The 14,688-nt window shown below is 34.5% G+C and overlaps 1 protein-coding gene across 34 annotated transcripts; it reads left to right on the top strand.

Annotated features, from left to right (window-relative positions):
• Window positions 1–4,785: 4,785 nt before the first annotated feature.
• Window positions 4,786–12,656, top strand: LOC148876742 (melanoma-associated antigen G1-like protein). 34 transcript variants are annotated; one of them, XM_088966775.1, is made up of 10 exons: window positions 4,811–5,006; window positions 5,107–5,159; window positions 7,942–8,033; window positions 8,545–8,759; window positions 9,087–9,135; window positions 9,223–9,469; window positions 10,051–10,203; window positions 10,632–10,746; window positions 10,857–10,971; window positions 12,240–12,656. In XM_088966775.1, exons 4-10 carry the CDS (start codon window positions 8,716–8,718, stop codon window positions 12,276–12,278), a joined length of 762 nt encoding a protein of 253 aa, XP_088822901.1. In that variant the 5' UTR covers window positions 4,811–5,006; window positions 5,107–5,159; window positions 7,942–8,033; window positions 8,545–8,715; the 3' UTR covers window positions 12,279–12,656. The 34 variants fall into 34 exon arrangements, with proteins under 34 accessions (XP_088823101.1, XP_088823088.1, XP_088822940.1 ...); XM_088966867.1 differs by having other exon boundaries at window positions 4,879–5,006; window positions 5,107–5,127; window positions 7,942–8,018; window positions 8,545–8,638; XM_088966781.1 differs by having other exon boundaries at window positions 4,879–5,006; window positions 5,107–5,127; window positions 7,942–8,018.
• Window positions 12,657–14,688: the final 2,032 nt, after the last annotated feature.

Below are 14,688 nucleotides of genomic sequence, written 5' to 3'. Positions count from 1 at the left end.
GAGTGACCGGATTGCGCACCATCAACATTTATTCAACCCTTCGAGTCTTAAGTTTTTAAAGTCGGTTGGATATTCAATTGGGAGAAAAATGCTAATGGTCAATATTCTGGTTTCCTCTGAATGATGATGGTTTAGTGATCTACCTTTATTTGATTTTCAAGTTTCTTTTACAAGATTTAAAGGTCCAGTAGGGGTGAAGAAAAAAAAACCGAATAATCGAATAAAAAAATTGGTTAATTGAACCAGTCGGTTCGATGTTTTTAAAAAACCAAAGGTACATATATTTATGTATATTATAGATATTTTATATTTTTTATATTATAAATTAATAAATATACATTATATAAAAATATATATTGTAAAAACTAAAAAACCGAAAAACCAACGAATTGAATCGATGGTTAATCGAACCGATCAACCGGTTAACCAACTAGCTTCGGTTCAGTTCCATTACCTGTTTTCCGAAAACCGGTAGTACCAATTCCCTTCAAAAAAATGCCCCACAATTCGGTTCCCTTAAGGTCCTGTTCTCTATGACTTGGTATATTAACATTTATACAATCCTTTGTGTCTCGAGTTTTTGAAGTTGGATGAATTTAAACTGACAAAATCGACAAACTTGACTGTTCAGATAATAAGTTAGTTTTTATACTCATTTGGTTGGTTTCAATTGGCTGAAAATTCAACCCGAGAAGTTCAATTCGATTAAGAAAATTATGTACAACTGAACTGAACCAACCTATATATATAGCCCTAATATTTAACATATCAGAGTATGTATAAATACTCTGATAGTTATACATACTCTGGTATATATATACAACATTACAACCTATATATGATACATACTTTATAGTTATTATATTTTGAACCTTGAATTAGAGTAGTATATACAACCTATATATGATAAAACCCTTTTGAACCAAATAAGGCATTGGCCGCAAGGTCAATGCCATAAAAACAACAAAACAAAATAAGTATTGCCTGCCACGAATATTAGACCTTTGATTTTGATAATCATTATTTGAAAGCTTAAGCTAAGAAGGCCCAAGTCATACACATCATTATTTCTAAGAGGATAGATCCACTGTAGTGGCATTTTGACCGCACGTCACTAATTAGCGGCGGTTACCCGGTAGCCACCGCAGAACGTAATAAATAAAGATTTAGCCCTGTTTGGTTTGCACTTTGCAGGAATAGGGGTCTCCGTTCAAAATCGGAATGGAACCAGGCGTTTGGTTCGGCGGAATGGGAATCCGATTCTCTCCCCATTTGAGGGAATGAGGGAATGCCAATAGAGGTGTAAAGTTTTGGGGGTCAGCCCCGTACAGGCCTGGCGGGCCGGGCTGTTGGTCATGCTGTGGGCTTGGGTTATGCTGAGCCAGGCCACAAGGCAGGCTTGGGTCGAATCGGGCTAAACTGATTTTTTTTTTTATTTTTTTGTTTTTTTTTTATTTTGACTTATTTTCTAAGTAAAAGTGTAAAACTAAAATATTTAACTTTCCTTTGAACTTTGGGAATTATTTGAAAATTTAAGAAATGAGAAATCTAAGTTGTCTAACACATAAATGAAAAAAAAAATACTTAACAAAATTGAAATAAGAATGATGAAATAACAAATCGAAAGAAAAATAGGAATTTTATTTCATTTAAATTTGAATGATACAAATTATAAATACAATGATTGGATCATTGGATACTTGGATGAATGAAATATGAAAATGGAATAAATTAATAAAATATAAAAATACAATATAGTTACAAATTGAAAATAAAACATTGTTAAAAAATAAAAAAATAGCAAAAAATTAAAAAATTTTACAATAATTTGAAAAAATAAAAAATTCTATACAACTAGTCAATGCATGAATCATGACTTTTATTATTTGCTTCAGGTGAAATATTCGGTGTAGTATCATGCCCTCCTTTGTCTTGTAATATATCTTCTACATCTAACCAATCCTTAAAGTAGATGCATATTTTTATACTTTCATCGTTTATGCAGCTTTTCTTGTCGTCTAACACCTTGGTACATACACTAAAACAAGACTCCGATGGAACTGTAAACACTGGAGGGGTTAGTAGATCACGTGCCATGAAGGCGAAAATTGGATAATTTTTTTAATGTTCATTCCACCAGGCTAAAATATCAAAATTACTTGTTCCCTCACCTAAACTATAAAAAATTTGCTTGTAAATAAAAATTAAATTCAGTAAATGAACTTGTTGTAGAAGTAATAGATTTATGCTTTCTACTTATTAAATAAAAAAATTTTCTCTTCTACTACTGGGCTCAAGATCAGAAGTAGAAGATGATGTACAAATTGTAGGAATATTTCCTACCATTTGATATTCATATAAAATATACATTTCAAATAATAAATTATTAATTTCTTCTTTTTTATTTTCAATTTCAATATTCATATTTTCACAATATGATTTAAGTAAAATATGCAAACCATCTTTCTTAGTCCTAGGGTCTAATATTGTAGCTAAACAATAAAGGGGAGAAATGTTCTCCCAATATTTTTTAAATTCATTTTCCATTATTTCAACAATACATTGAAATTGTGGATTATTTTTATATTTTGCAAAACAATCACTAATTACCATTAATTGATAAGGTAAATTACAACTATTTGAATAATAAATACCTGATAAATCATTAGTTGCATCATAAAAATGTTTTAAAAAATCTCTTATACAAACTGTCATTTCTTAGTCTTCCTCAAATATAATATCATTAGACATTTTTGCATTATAAAAATCAGCAAGAATTTGTTTATGAGAAATATAAATTTCTAATATAGCATAGGTAGAATTCCATATATGTTTTATATCTAATATAAAATATTTATATTTTAAACCATAATTTTGAGATAAATATTTAAATTCTTGTTTCCTTACCCCTATACTTTTAATATATATAATACAATTTCTAATTTTAGAAATATGAGTAGAAATAATATTCAAAGCATTTTGAATACATAAATTTAAGATGTGACATGCACATTTGATATGAAATAATTTACAATTTAAACATGATTTCAATTGAGATTTTAAAATATTTATTGCAGAATCACTATTGCTGGCATTATTAAAACTAATATCCATAAATATGCAAAGTATTTAAAATACTTGAAACAATATCTAGGCAAGTATGTGGTCATTCAAGCATAGTAAAACTTAAAATTATTTTATTTAAAAGCCAATTTTCATAAATAAAATGGTTAGTAACACAAATATAAACTTATGTTAAATTTAGATGTCCAAACATTAGAAGTAATTGCAACTTTAAAATTAAGATTTGATAACAAAGAAATTAAAATTTCTTTATATGAATAAAAAATTTTTAAAGCATCCGATATAATAGTATTCCTAGAAACTTTTTTATATTGTGGATTTACAGAATTATGCAGCCATCTTTTCAAGCTAGGATCTTCAGCTAATATAAATAGTTGTTCTGCATGTATAATATACTTTGCTAATTCTTGTCTCATTTTTTCTTGTGAATATTTAAATGTACCAAAACTCTCATTCCCAATTTGTGTTTGTGTTGTTTCTCTCGCTTCTTCTTTTTTTTTTCATTCTCATGTGTGAGCAAATGTCTGTTCAAATGACTTGTACCACCCTTGTTACAATAATTAAAGTCTTTTCTACATTTTTGGCAAACTGCTCTTTTTCCCTTCCCTTCAATATTCTCTATTTTTAAAATTTTCCAAACTTGGCTACTCAACTTAGAAACCATTCTCTTTTTCCCCTAGTATCAGTACCAAGGGTGAAAGTTCCACTTCCATCAATATCAATAACATCAGTGCTAACACTATCATGATGTGATTGAATATCGTCAACAATTAACATGTTGGAGAATCGGTTTTCGGAAGAGCTGGCCATTTTTTTTTCATTCTAAAAAGATAAAAATTAATTTAACTGGACTTACCCGGATTGCTAGTTCAGAATCCCAAATTGATTTCAACAGTTAAAGCCTTTCAACATCCAAGCCTCCCAAATTAAGATACTTGAGTTGGTTGAGCAAGCCTTTTTGTTGAAAGTTGAAACTTCAATAATGTTGAGACTTGAGAATTGGAGAATCAGACAATCAACCAATTAGAATTACTCAGATTGTAGAGAATTGAGAATGTATGAATATGAGAGAGAGAGAGAGAGAGAGAGAGAGAGAGAAAATTGTTGAATTGGTGTGATGAGATTGGTAGAGGATATGGTTATTTATAGGAATTAAACATAATTCAATTGCCTAAAATACCCTAAAAACTAGTTGTTTTTTAGTTGTTGGAAGGGGTATTTTTATCATTGTAAACTTATTTATAACTTTACCCAAAAAGCCTCCCTAAAGTAGTTGTTATATAACTATTGGGGGCATTTATGTCATTTTCTTCCCTCTATAAGCAAAATACATAAATACCCTCTATATAGCTGTTTATAGTTGGGGGGGGGGGGCAACAACTAGTTTTTGGACGGGCTGGGCGCAGCCCGCTATGGGCCTTGCGGGCCGTGTCGTGCTGACTCGTGATGCGCCATGTTGCGGGCATGCCATGTCGGCCCGTGGGCTACAAACCCCTAGCCTAGCATGACACGGACCATCGTACCAGGCTTGGTGTGGGCTGTCGTGCTGGACCGAGCCGAGCCGGTCCAATTTCGTTCCACGGGCTATGGGTGGCCCGACCCAATTTATACCTCTAGGGAATGACTATTTCCGATCCTTACGAGATCACATTTATGCCCCCACAAACGTACTACATATACATCTCAGCGTGTATTTAGATTATCTTTGTTAGTGATAGATGTTTTCGATACACGGTTGGGATACGCTGTGGGGCGCAGATGTAAATTCGATATCGACCTACCCCCAGAAATCGGAATCCCATTCCCCCTTCTTAATATAAACAAAAAAAAACAGCCATCAAACCCTTCTCACTACCGGATTCGAACTTTCTTACAGCTGAAGTTTGAAGAACGGATTTGGATTGAAGCTCCGGCGACGGCAAGTAAATCACCGTCGATTTTGCTCTCTCTCCTCTCCTCTTCTTCATCTTCCTTTCCTTCTCTTACACTCTTTTTCCTTCCTCCCCTGTCTTTGTATTGCAGACCAGACCAGACCACGGCGAGGTAAGTTTTCCTTAGTTTTCGTTCTGGCCAAGGTATCTCTTATTTTTACTGCTGCTAGGTTCTTTTATTCTAAGTTGATGAAAAAGCCCTGGGATTTGATTTTAACATTGATGATAAATATTAGATTTGGTTGGAATTGAATCAACGTATATAGATTTCTTTTTGTTGGTTGTTGGACTTGAAATCTTCTCCCTTTGTACTTTCTTTCCGAAAGAGGAGTGTTATTAGTTCGAAGTTGAAGAAGCTCCACCATTGATTAACAGTTTTTAGAGTTTCATGTGAAACAAAAGTCAGAAGTGGTACAACTGGAAGGAGATTGGTAGTTTGTTAGATTTTGGTGGAGACTTACAGTTTGTTAGTTATTGGGTAGATTACCATACCCCCCGGATATTTTATTATTCAATTATTTTATCTATTATAAGGCAAAACAGTAAGTCATTCAATTCAGGTCGACTGTTATCAAATGACCCCTGAGTAAATGGACTACATTCAAGATAGAAAGACAATCATCCAACTTTATTTTAAGAAAATATTTTCAAATATTTTTTGACAATTCTAATGAAATATTAGAAAGATGGTAGGAATATTCTATATTGCCCCCTAGTAAAAAAGGGAGATTTCACCAAATCTCACTGGTATTGCAAACCACACTGATCAGAACTAAGATCTGCTATTTCTGTATCTCATTTCCTTGCATGAGAAGTTGCTAGGAGAAAGATACCCCATTGGAGCTCTTAGGTACAAGCTTAGTACTGTTTTCCTGTATTCTTGTTTGGGTATTTTCCCTTGCTTAGTAAGCATTGACATTTACAAAGCTTATGCTTTGAAGCACACTAGTATCATGTTCATCTTTCAATAAAATCTAGTTCTTGAGTAAAATATTTTAAAAAGTAAATGATCCAAGAAAAGACCAATCTAGTTCTTTCTTTGTAAGCTTTTGATCTTTAATAAAATCTAATTCTTGACTAAAATATTAAAAAAAAAAGTGAATGATCTAAGAAAAGACCAACCTGAAATATTGAAACTGCCAGCTCCTTTTTGCCTTTTGGGAATTTAGTTTTCAATACACAATGACCTAAAGAATTTTGCCACATCAAGCATCTTCTACTGTATTTGCTCAAGTAGAATTCCTTGAAAATGTCCTGTCTCACCATGAAAGATAAAAGAGATGGTGGGTAAACACAAAGTAGCTTAATTGCTAAGGTACAACTCCTAAACCATTTTTCACCAACCTGGTATACCTTCAGTTCATGTGGAAGCCATATATCCATCGGTGGATTTGTTGGCCAGTACCTGTACCCAGTTACCAGACCAAAATTACAATTTTTTTGGAAATTGAACTTGTGTAGCAGTGTTAGCTTGTGCTCTTAATGTATTATACCAACTTTACAAATACTAAATTGGAGAAAGCAAGACCTACCCAGTTGTTAAGACATGAACACTCATTTCGATACCCGAAGGGAGTGTTGTCCTAGCTTGGGATTACTGCTTGAATGATTCATTTATCTCTTTTGATAATTCAATATCCTGCAAACGCATAGGACCATATTATATACAATGGGAATTCATACATATGATACAGAACTAGCTATAAAATACCATTAAGATCAAGCAAGAACACTTGTCATCATCAATTAATTACATCATGGAACTGATGGCAGAATCTAAGGAAATTACCTAAAAGGTTATTTTGGAAAAATACATTTCTTATAGGGTTAAGCCCTCTCAATTTTTTCCACCAAGGGATAAATAGTTCTGAATCATTGATTTACTGTTCATTGCTGCTTTCTTCTTTGTACTCCATCCATTTAATTATTTTGTTCAACTATATCACTGTTCAATGCTGCTTCTATGTGTTGGACTTAGCACAAACATTGATAACATTATTCCAAACCCAAGACCAAAGAAATTATGATAGTAAATTCTGTAAAGAAGCCAAGCTTCATGAATTTCCATCTTTATGCATAAATAAAACAGTTGTGAATAGAAATAGAGTGGACCATTTCTATTTGGGTCCAATTGGAGTAGGTGACTCAATAAGAGTAGAACTTATGGTTGCAATTTATGGGGCGCAAACAGCTATGGAAATGAGAGTAGAGAAGTTAATCTTTGAGGGTGATTCAAAGGTGGTGATAAGTTGGTTGCTGAATTAGGAGAGAGCTTTCTGGAATATGGATTTCTTAAGAACAAGATCATCATACAGTTTAAGTGGCTGTCAAGAAGTATGAAATTGAAAATAAGATGGGTATAACCATATAGGTTGGTAGGATCTCTGACTCATTGCCGCAGAGACCTGGGATCAAATCCTTCTGCCACCAGGGGGTTAAGGGGATGGGGGACGGGCTACCCCCCATTGTGTAGCCAGTAGCCCCCTGAAGCCAAAAGAGAAAAAAGATGGGTATAGAGGTCTGCACATTCCTTGGCTGATATGTTAGCAAAGCAAGGGGTTAACAGAAATCATGCGTTTTTTTTTTTTTTTTTGCATAATTGTAATTTCAATGATCCTACAATGTAATTGGGGAGAGATAGCAGGGGCTATGCTGTCATGGTCTTCTATGTATTTAATTGTAATCATAAAGGGTTCTTTTGCACTTGTACATTGTTGTTTATATCTTTTATTAAAATTCCCTGTTATTCATTAAAAAAAAGATATTGCAAAATCCTAGGCTATTGTACTATCAGCATAGAAATGCACAAAAACATATATGAGAAATTATGTGCAACTATGGTTATGCTTTCTTGTGTGATCAATTTTCTTTTGTTGTACAAATTTGCTTCTTGTTTTGTCTAATTTCAAATTTTTTCATCTTCCAGTACACTTGTATGCCCTACATGACAATCTCGCAAACATGTGCCAGAATCACAGAGAATATTAATCATCACTGATCCAGGTCATTACTTTTTGAGTAAGATATTTTTTGGACTACTCAATGTCTTTTCCCTTTTATCATCTTTCAAATTATTTAAAGGAAGATTTTGCATTTTCTTGATTCTGTTTCTGAGCTTGTTAAGAGAAAAAAGTACAAGTCATCAATGAGTCTTCAATGTGAGTGACTGATTGGGAGCTTAAAGGCAAGGTTCAAAGTATCGATACGACGCGCCCCGTATCGGGCGTATCGTATCGTATCTTTTGAAAACCAATTTTTTTTTTTATAATAAAAAACAGGTTATAAACTTTCCAAAAAACCAAACTTTGAAAAAAAAAAACTAAAAAAAAATAGAGTTTCGTCGTTTCTAAGTGCCGATACGATACGGCCGAAGCTCGTATCGTATCGATACTTTGAACCTTGCTTAAAGGTCTTACATGCCCATCTCACAGGACATGGGGCTAATTTCTGGAACACACACTTTTCATGTATTTATTCTATCTTAAACATATCATTTTAGAAAATTGATGTGTATAAGATCGTATTATAGGTGCTGGCTGGTAAATGGGGCATGCAATGAGGTCTATATCTCCCAAGGTCAAGGGGCTTTTGTTGAAGACAGGCAGATCCTAGCTAGACGGCAGGTTGATTGCAAATGAGTTAACTGACTCTGGGTGTGAGACTGTGGGGAAATGGGGGTGGTGCACAAGGTGGACATGCCATGGGTAGACATGATTCCATGACACAGTCAGATGTGTCATATATGTGTGTACTGTGTAGGCTACAAACATAAGTATTTATATTTTCACAAAATTGTTCTTGTTTTCTACTTTTCCCTCTTATTTTTGTTAAGCTGAATTCTACAACAGATGCAGTGCAAAAGATCAACCAATTGAACTATGAAGTTTATTTAGTAATCAACAGTAACATTTTGAATCTGGAAGTGATTGCTTCCATTTAAGGGGTCCCTACTGTAAAGATCTCTGGACATTACAAAACTATTCTCCATATGGTTGTCACACAATCTCTTTCAAAAAGAAGATATTAATTGAGTTTCTAAACAATTTTTAAGATATGTTTTTTCCCCTCTAGGATGGCAACTTACCATGAGGACTCATCTCAAATTGATATATCCAAGGAGGTTTGAATTATGACCTGTTTCTCTTTTATATGATGTGTTCTTTTGGAAGAATTGATGTGTTGTAACCTCTGAATGACTTTCTTACAGGAAAAGGATAAGCTTGTTGCAGAAGTAGTCCGCTATATCCTTTTCAAAACTCATCAGACTTCTGGCTGCCCCATCAAAAGGGATGAACTTACTCAATTAGTAACTAAAAACTATCGCCAGAGGGCACTTCCTTCACTTGTTATAAATGAGGCCAGAGAGAAGCTCTCAAGCATTTTTGGTTATGAAATGAAGGAACTTCAACGAGCTCGCCCTTCATCAACAAATCAGGGTCGTTTGTCACAACAGAGTGAGATATCTTCTGTTACAAGAAAATAATCCAATAGAGCATTGTTTTGGTTTCCATCAATAAAAGTGGCTTCTCACTTCTTTTTGAGTGTCACTCAATTTGGCTATATTGCCTAAGCTTCTATTTGGCTCAAACTGCGATGTACCTTGATGTGGTTGTTTTGCTGGAAAGAATTTTCTCCACTCCCTGTTATAAGATATAATCCAATTGAACATAGTGTGGATGCCACATAATTCAATACAGCATGATGTGGAAGTCACTTGTAAAATTGATGCCTCACTTCCATTGATGTCCTTGATGAGCCCACTTGAAGTGCTCGGTCATATGGCAGCTCTTCCATAGGGCACTTCAGACCAACAAGATCTCAACTGTTGATAAATGAAAGAGTTAGTATTATCTTGGCTGAAAAACTTCACCGAGTGAGGGATTGGGATCCTATAATCCATGTGAGCTCTTTAAGCTAAAGGCCATTCAGCTCTAGTTGATGAGGAGCATTTGGTGGTCTGAACAACTAAGCCAATTTTCATGCATTACTTTTACCTTATTGAATCTAATATATAGTTTCTATCCAATGGATCCAGGTACTGCTGAAGCCAAATCATATGTTATTTTTAGCCAGCTACCTGCAGATGCATACAGAAATTACATTGAGGATACACAGAATTCACATCTGACTGGTTTTACCTTTGCTGTTATCAGTATTGTACATCTTGAAGGGGGCAAAATTTCAGAAGGTATTTTTTTTTTTTTTCATATGGATAATTCAGTTAGGCATTGGTCTGCATTTTACAAAGAGCATGTTAAGACAAATGGTGCTAACTTTATTGATAAAAAAAATGGTGCCAACTTTGCATTGGTACTTGTTTCTTCTAATATCCCACTTTGACATATTCTAGGTCAAAGTTTTGACCTGATTGGAGATACAACCTGTTTATTGGACATTTTTAACCCTCTGCAAATTTACTTTTACTGTCCTAAATTAAGTCGGTATATCACATCAATAAAAAAAGAATGCAGTTTATCAGATCTATTTATTTGTCCTTGACTAGAAATCTTGTGCTTTGTACTTGCAACACCTGCACTTTTCACCTCCATCCTGATATACATATATGTATCTACCCAAAGTCCATTTGTTGATTTGATTTTGTCTGGAATTGTGGAGACATTCCAGAGAATCTGTGGCATCATTTGAGGCGCTTAGGATTATTTGAAACTGATGAAAGTCATCCAGTTCTTGGAAATATCAAGCAGGCACTGGAGACACTTGTCCAACAAAGGTTAGAATGGTCTCAGTAGCATCCATTATATATGCATAATGCTTTCATGTTTCTGGAATGTCTTCTTGTGGACCATAGATTTCTATCTTAGACTCTTTATTCTCTTTTAGGTACTTGCAGAAGAACAAAGTTAATGGGCCAGAAGGCAATACCTTGTTTTATGAACTTGCAGAGAGAGCATTAGATGGCCCAGTTAGCCAGAGAGTGAGAGAACACATATCACAGGTATGCTTAAGATAAGCATCTATAGTTGGCAATTGACGGTTTCAGTTCTGTTCTGAGGTCTGATATGTTTCTTTTGAGGAAATACAAAATCCCTATCTCTTAAAAGTTACAAAACAACAGTCTTATATGAAACTTATTTCAATAAAAAACGGCAGAAATTCCCTAGAAGAGCTGGTGTGGAAAAAGATAAGAAATTTTGCAGGTTCCTGCTAAATAGGTCTCTTATCTCTAAAGCTGAAAAGTAGCCTAGTTATATAACTCAAGTGTGCTAGGTTTTTCTGTTTACTTTACCTAGCTTGTATTTCTTTACAGGATGAAAATTCAAGTCATAGCAATCTAGTTGGGTTGAGTATTGGTGTCTAGATCTCCTCAGAAAGACCATTGAAATGGTGGGTTTCATATCCCTGACTAAGGGTGTCAAATGGACTGGATTTGGTCCAATCTGATCCAGTCCAATGTGAGTCCATTACAAATGGACCAGGTCCAATCCAATTCAATGAATATTTTGGACCGGTCCAATTCAATATCTGGACCATCCAATCTGTTCAAATTCAACTTAATTTAGATTAGTTCCAACCCAAACCTGGTCCGTTATCTATATTCTTATCTTCCATCAATGGACCAGATATTGGCTCAATCCAACCCAATCCAATATAAATTCATTATTGATTGACCAGGTCCAATCCAATCCCATAGATACTTTGGACCATTAATTCTGGACTTGTCCAATTCAATGTCTTATTGGTCCGTCCAATCCATTCAAATTGATTTTGGTTTGGATGGGGTCCATCCCAAAACCAGTCCATTGACACCCCTATCCCTGACATGCTTTCTGAGAATGACATTTATGGTTATAATCAGTATTTACATGAAAAGTTGGTGTTTCATGGCAATCTAGTTGGGCTGAGTATTGGTGTCTAAATTTCTTCAGTAAGACCAGTTAAATAGTGGGTTTCACCTGGGATTTTTGATGATTTACCTTGGTGGTAATATTGGTTGTTGTTTACACAAGTGGTGAAGGTTCAAATCACATTACATGCATATTATTTAAATTATCAAAAAAAAAAAGTTAAAACAAGTTGCCATTTTTGTCCTCTCGTAGTGACATAAATGTGTGCGTTGTGTCTGTGTCTGTGCAAGTGTGCAATTCTAGTAATGAAATTCAACAAGTAGGCTGTTTACTCTTTAGTGATGGTTCCTTTGACCATTTTCTAATTCATGTTTTACATTTGTATAAAGATACTCTTGCAAAAAAATTTTTATTGCAGATTGTGAAGAAAGATGCTGCTTCCACGGAAATTGACTGACATTCCATCTTCGATTCATGGGTTGCAAATTGTTCGGTCATTATCTGAGGTAGATGTTGAAAATACAACTTAGATATCTATCCCCCTTAATATATTTGTAGAGAGCAATCTGATTACTCACTTTTTAAAGCATCCTCTTGGTCCAGTCCAGCAGTATGTTTAGTAGAAGCAAGAAATGTCATTGTATATAACACTAGAAGACAAGTGTCAAATTTAGATCCTATGGACATGAACACCAAAAGACAAGTGCCAAAATTTTCAACATCCTACTACATTGTAGCTCTTCAACTAGACAAACAACCAACTGGACCTTCTACCAGAACTCGAATGTATTTATTATACGTGCACGTTTTATCGATGCCGTGTTGTGTTTTTCAATTGAGAAGAATTCTTGCTGGCTCTATGGGCTGATTTGATGCTAGGGAAGATACCGTACGTCCATACCTACTAAAGATGAGGACACTAGAACTAGCGAGTATCTCTTTTTATAAGTGGAACAAATGATGTGGAAGAGTAAGATGTATTGTCTATAGATACACTCTACATCAATTGAACATTCACAAAGTGCATTTACATCGTTGGTGTGTCTCTACTTGGCAAAGCCTCAGCAGTGCACCATCAATGGTTCTCCCGATTAACCAAGAAAAAGGGTCCAAATGATTTCCAACATATATTGGCTGTCTGTATATGTGATTTAATATAGTAGTATGAAGAAAATTTTAAAAAGACATTTAGATGCCTTTTTTTTCCTTTGAATTTTATTTAAGAAAATTTCTGATAATTCACTTTAAATGAGAAATTTTAACAAAATTCAACTTATTTAATCAGTTAATGTATTCATTAAAGGAGATTTAAGCAGGAAATGAACGGCTCGGTTTATGCCATGGAGATTATCCATTTGAGCTTTTACACTCTTTTTCAAGCTTCAACCGTGGTTCATTTGACATGATACAACACGCCTTCCTATTGGTGGGATCTTGTGTAATGGGCATGTGATGTGGGTGTTATGGATGTTGTTGAAGGCTTATAGTGGTGAACGGGTGATCTTGATTGCACTAAAATTTTAGCTGTAGTTGTACTGCAACTAAACGTCCATAATTATAAAAATTAAGTTTTTTTTTTTAATGAATGATTTTCATGTTAAGGAAGAATTATAATATGGATGAATGAAAAATATATTAAACTCATCTCATAATAATTTGTCAATGAATTTTTTTGTAAGCTTTCAGTAATAGAGAACTATATGAGATGGGTCTATCATAAATCGGAAGCTTTGGTATTGTTTGACGATATTTTAACTGAAGTTTTAATATTGTTGATTGTAATGTATCTCTTTATATATTCTATTAAAATTTGATTTATTATGTTGAACCTTGATGTCAACATAGACTAGGAATGTATGATATCTTTCAGCCTAAAGTAGTTGGGATATAATTTTGCACCCTCGATTTGACCGTGAAAAGCTTGTTTTCTTTGCCACTTGAAGAGATTGGATCAGCTACCAATACATGGCGCCAATTGAGAGATGTTATCAATGTGAGCGGCAGAGGCCTGTTGCGATAGGATTGGTAGCGTTTATTGGCAGCGGATCCCTACCAAGCAAAACCATAAGAAATGTCTCTTGTGCATGATGAAAATTGAAACATGTTTGGCGATCGGCAAAAAATAGAAATTAAAAATGAGACACAAACACCTGCCACATCCTGTGCACAATATACTGCAGCCTCACATTTGGAACATCTCCCAATGAATTGACAACAAAAAGGACATCAGATGTTCCTGATGTGTGGTTGTAGTCTTGTGGCCAGTAGCATCTTGGGCAACTAGAGTCAGAATCTTTTCGAGTGGAGGCATAATTCCCTGCTGGAATCAAAATCATAGTGAATTGAATGGCACTTCAGTTCAGACTGTTAACATTGGTGAATTGATATGATAACATGGAAAAATTCTCAATCAGTACTCTATACTTCGGATGGAATGACAATTTGGTCCCCAAACTTTAAAATGTGACAATCCAATACCTGAGCTTTCGAAACGTGACAATCCAGTACTTGAACTTTCGATCAGTACCACTCGACCACTCGTTAAGTGGCATGTGAAAAGGTAAAAATGCCCTTCAAGTGTCATTTTATTTTCTTTATCAACCATCCGCTAAAATCAAAACCAACCGTCAAAGTTTTCATCCCTGCACAACACTTTCGTCTTTCTTCTCTAAATATTTCATCTTCAGACCAAAACCAAAGCAATTTTTGGGAGAAAAGCCTCCAGCCACCATCACTAATCTCTTTCTCAAGTATCAAGACCAAGGTTCAAAATAGTTATATATCGGCTCGTATCATTTGATATGTATCGTATCTGGGCCTTCCTTATAGGGGATGTATCGAGTCAAGTCATGATTCAGAGGATAGCT

Source organism: Nelumbo lutea, chromosome 1, assembly GCF_056320005.1.
Source record: "Nelumbo lutea isolate HS-2025 chromosome 1, American lotus-T2T, whole genome shotgun sequence".
Taxonomy (NCBI): domain Eukaryota; kingdom Viridiplantae; phylum Streptophyta; class Magnoliopsida; order Proteales; family Nelumbonaceae; genus Nelumbo; species Nelumbo lutea.
The sequence above is the reverse complement of the archived record's forward strand: the minus strand, read 5'-3'. Positions and strand labels throughout refer to the sequence as shown.

Bases quoted from the DNA above. Each gene is read 5' to 3' on its own strand.
- LOC148876742 (XM_088966752.1), top strand. From the start codon at position 8,716: ATGGGTAGACATGATTCCATGACACAGTCAGATGTGTCATATAT. The intron at 8,760-9,086 runs GTGTGTACTGTG...TTTCCCCTCTAG, and splicing joins CAGTCAGATGTGTCATATAT to GATGGCAACTTACCATGAGG. The intron at 10,972-12,239 runs GTATGCTTAAGA...TTTTTATTGCAG, and splicing joins TGAGAGAACACATATCACAG to ATTGTGAAGAAAGATGCTGC.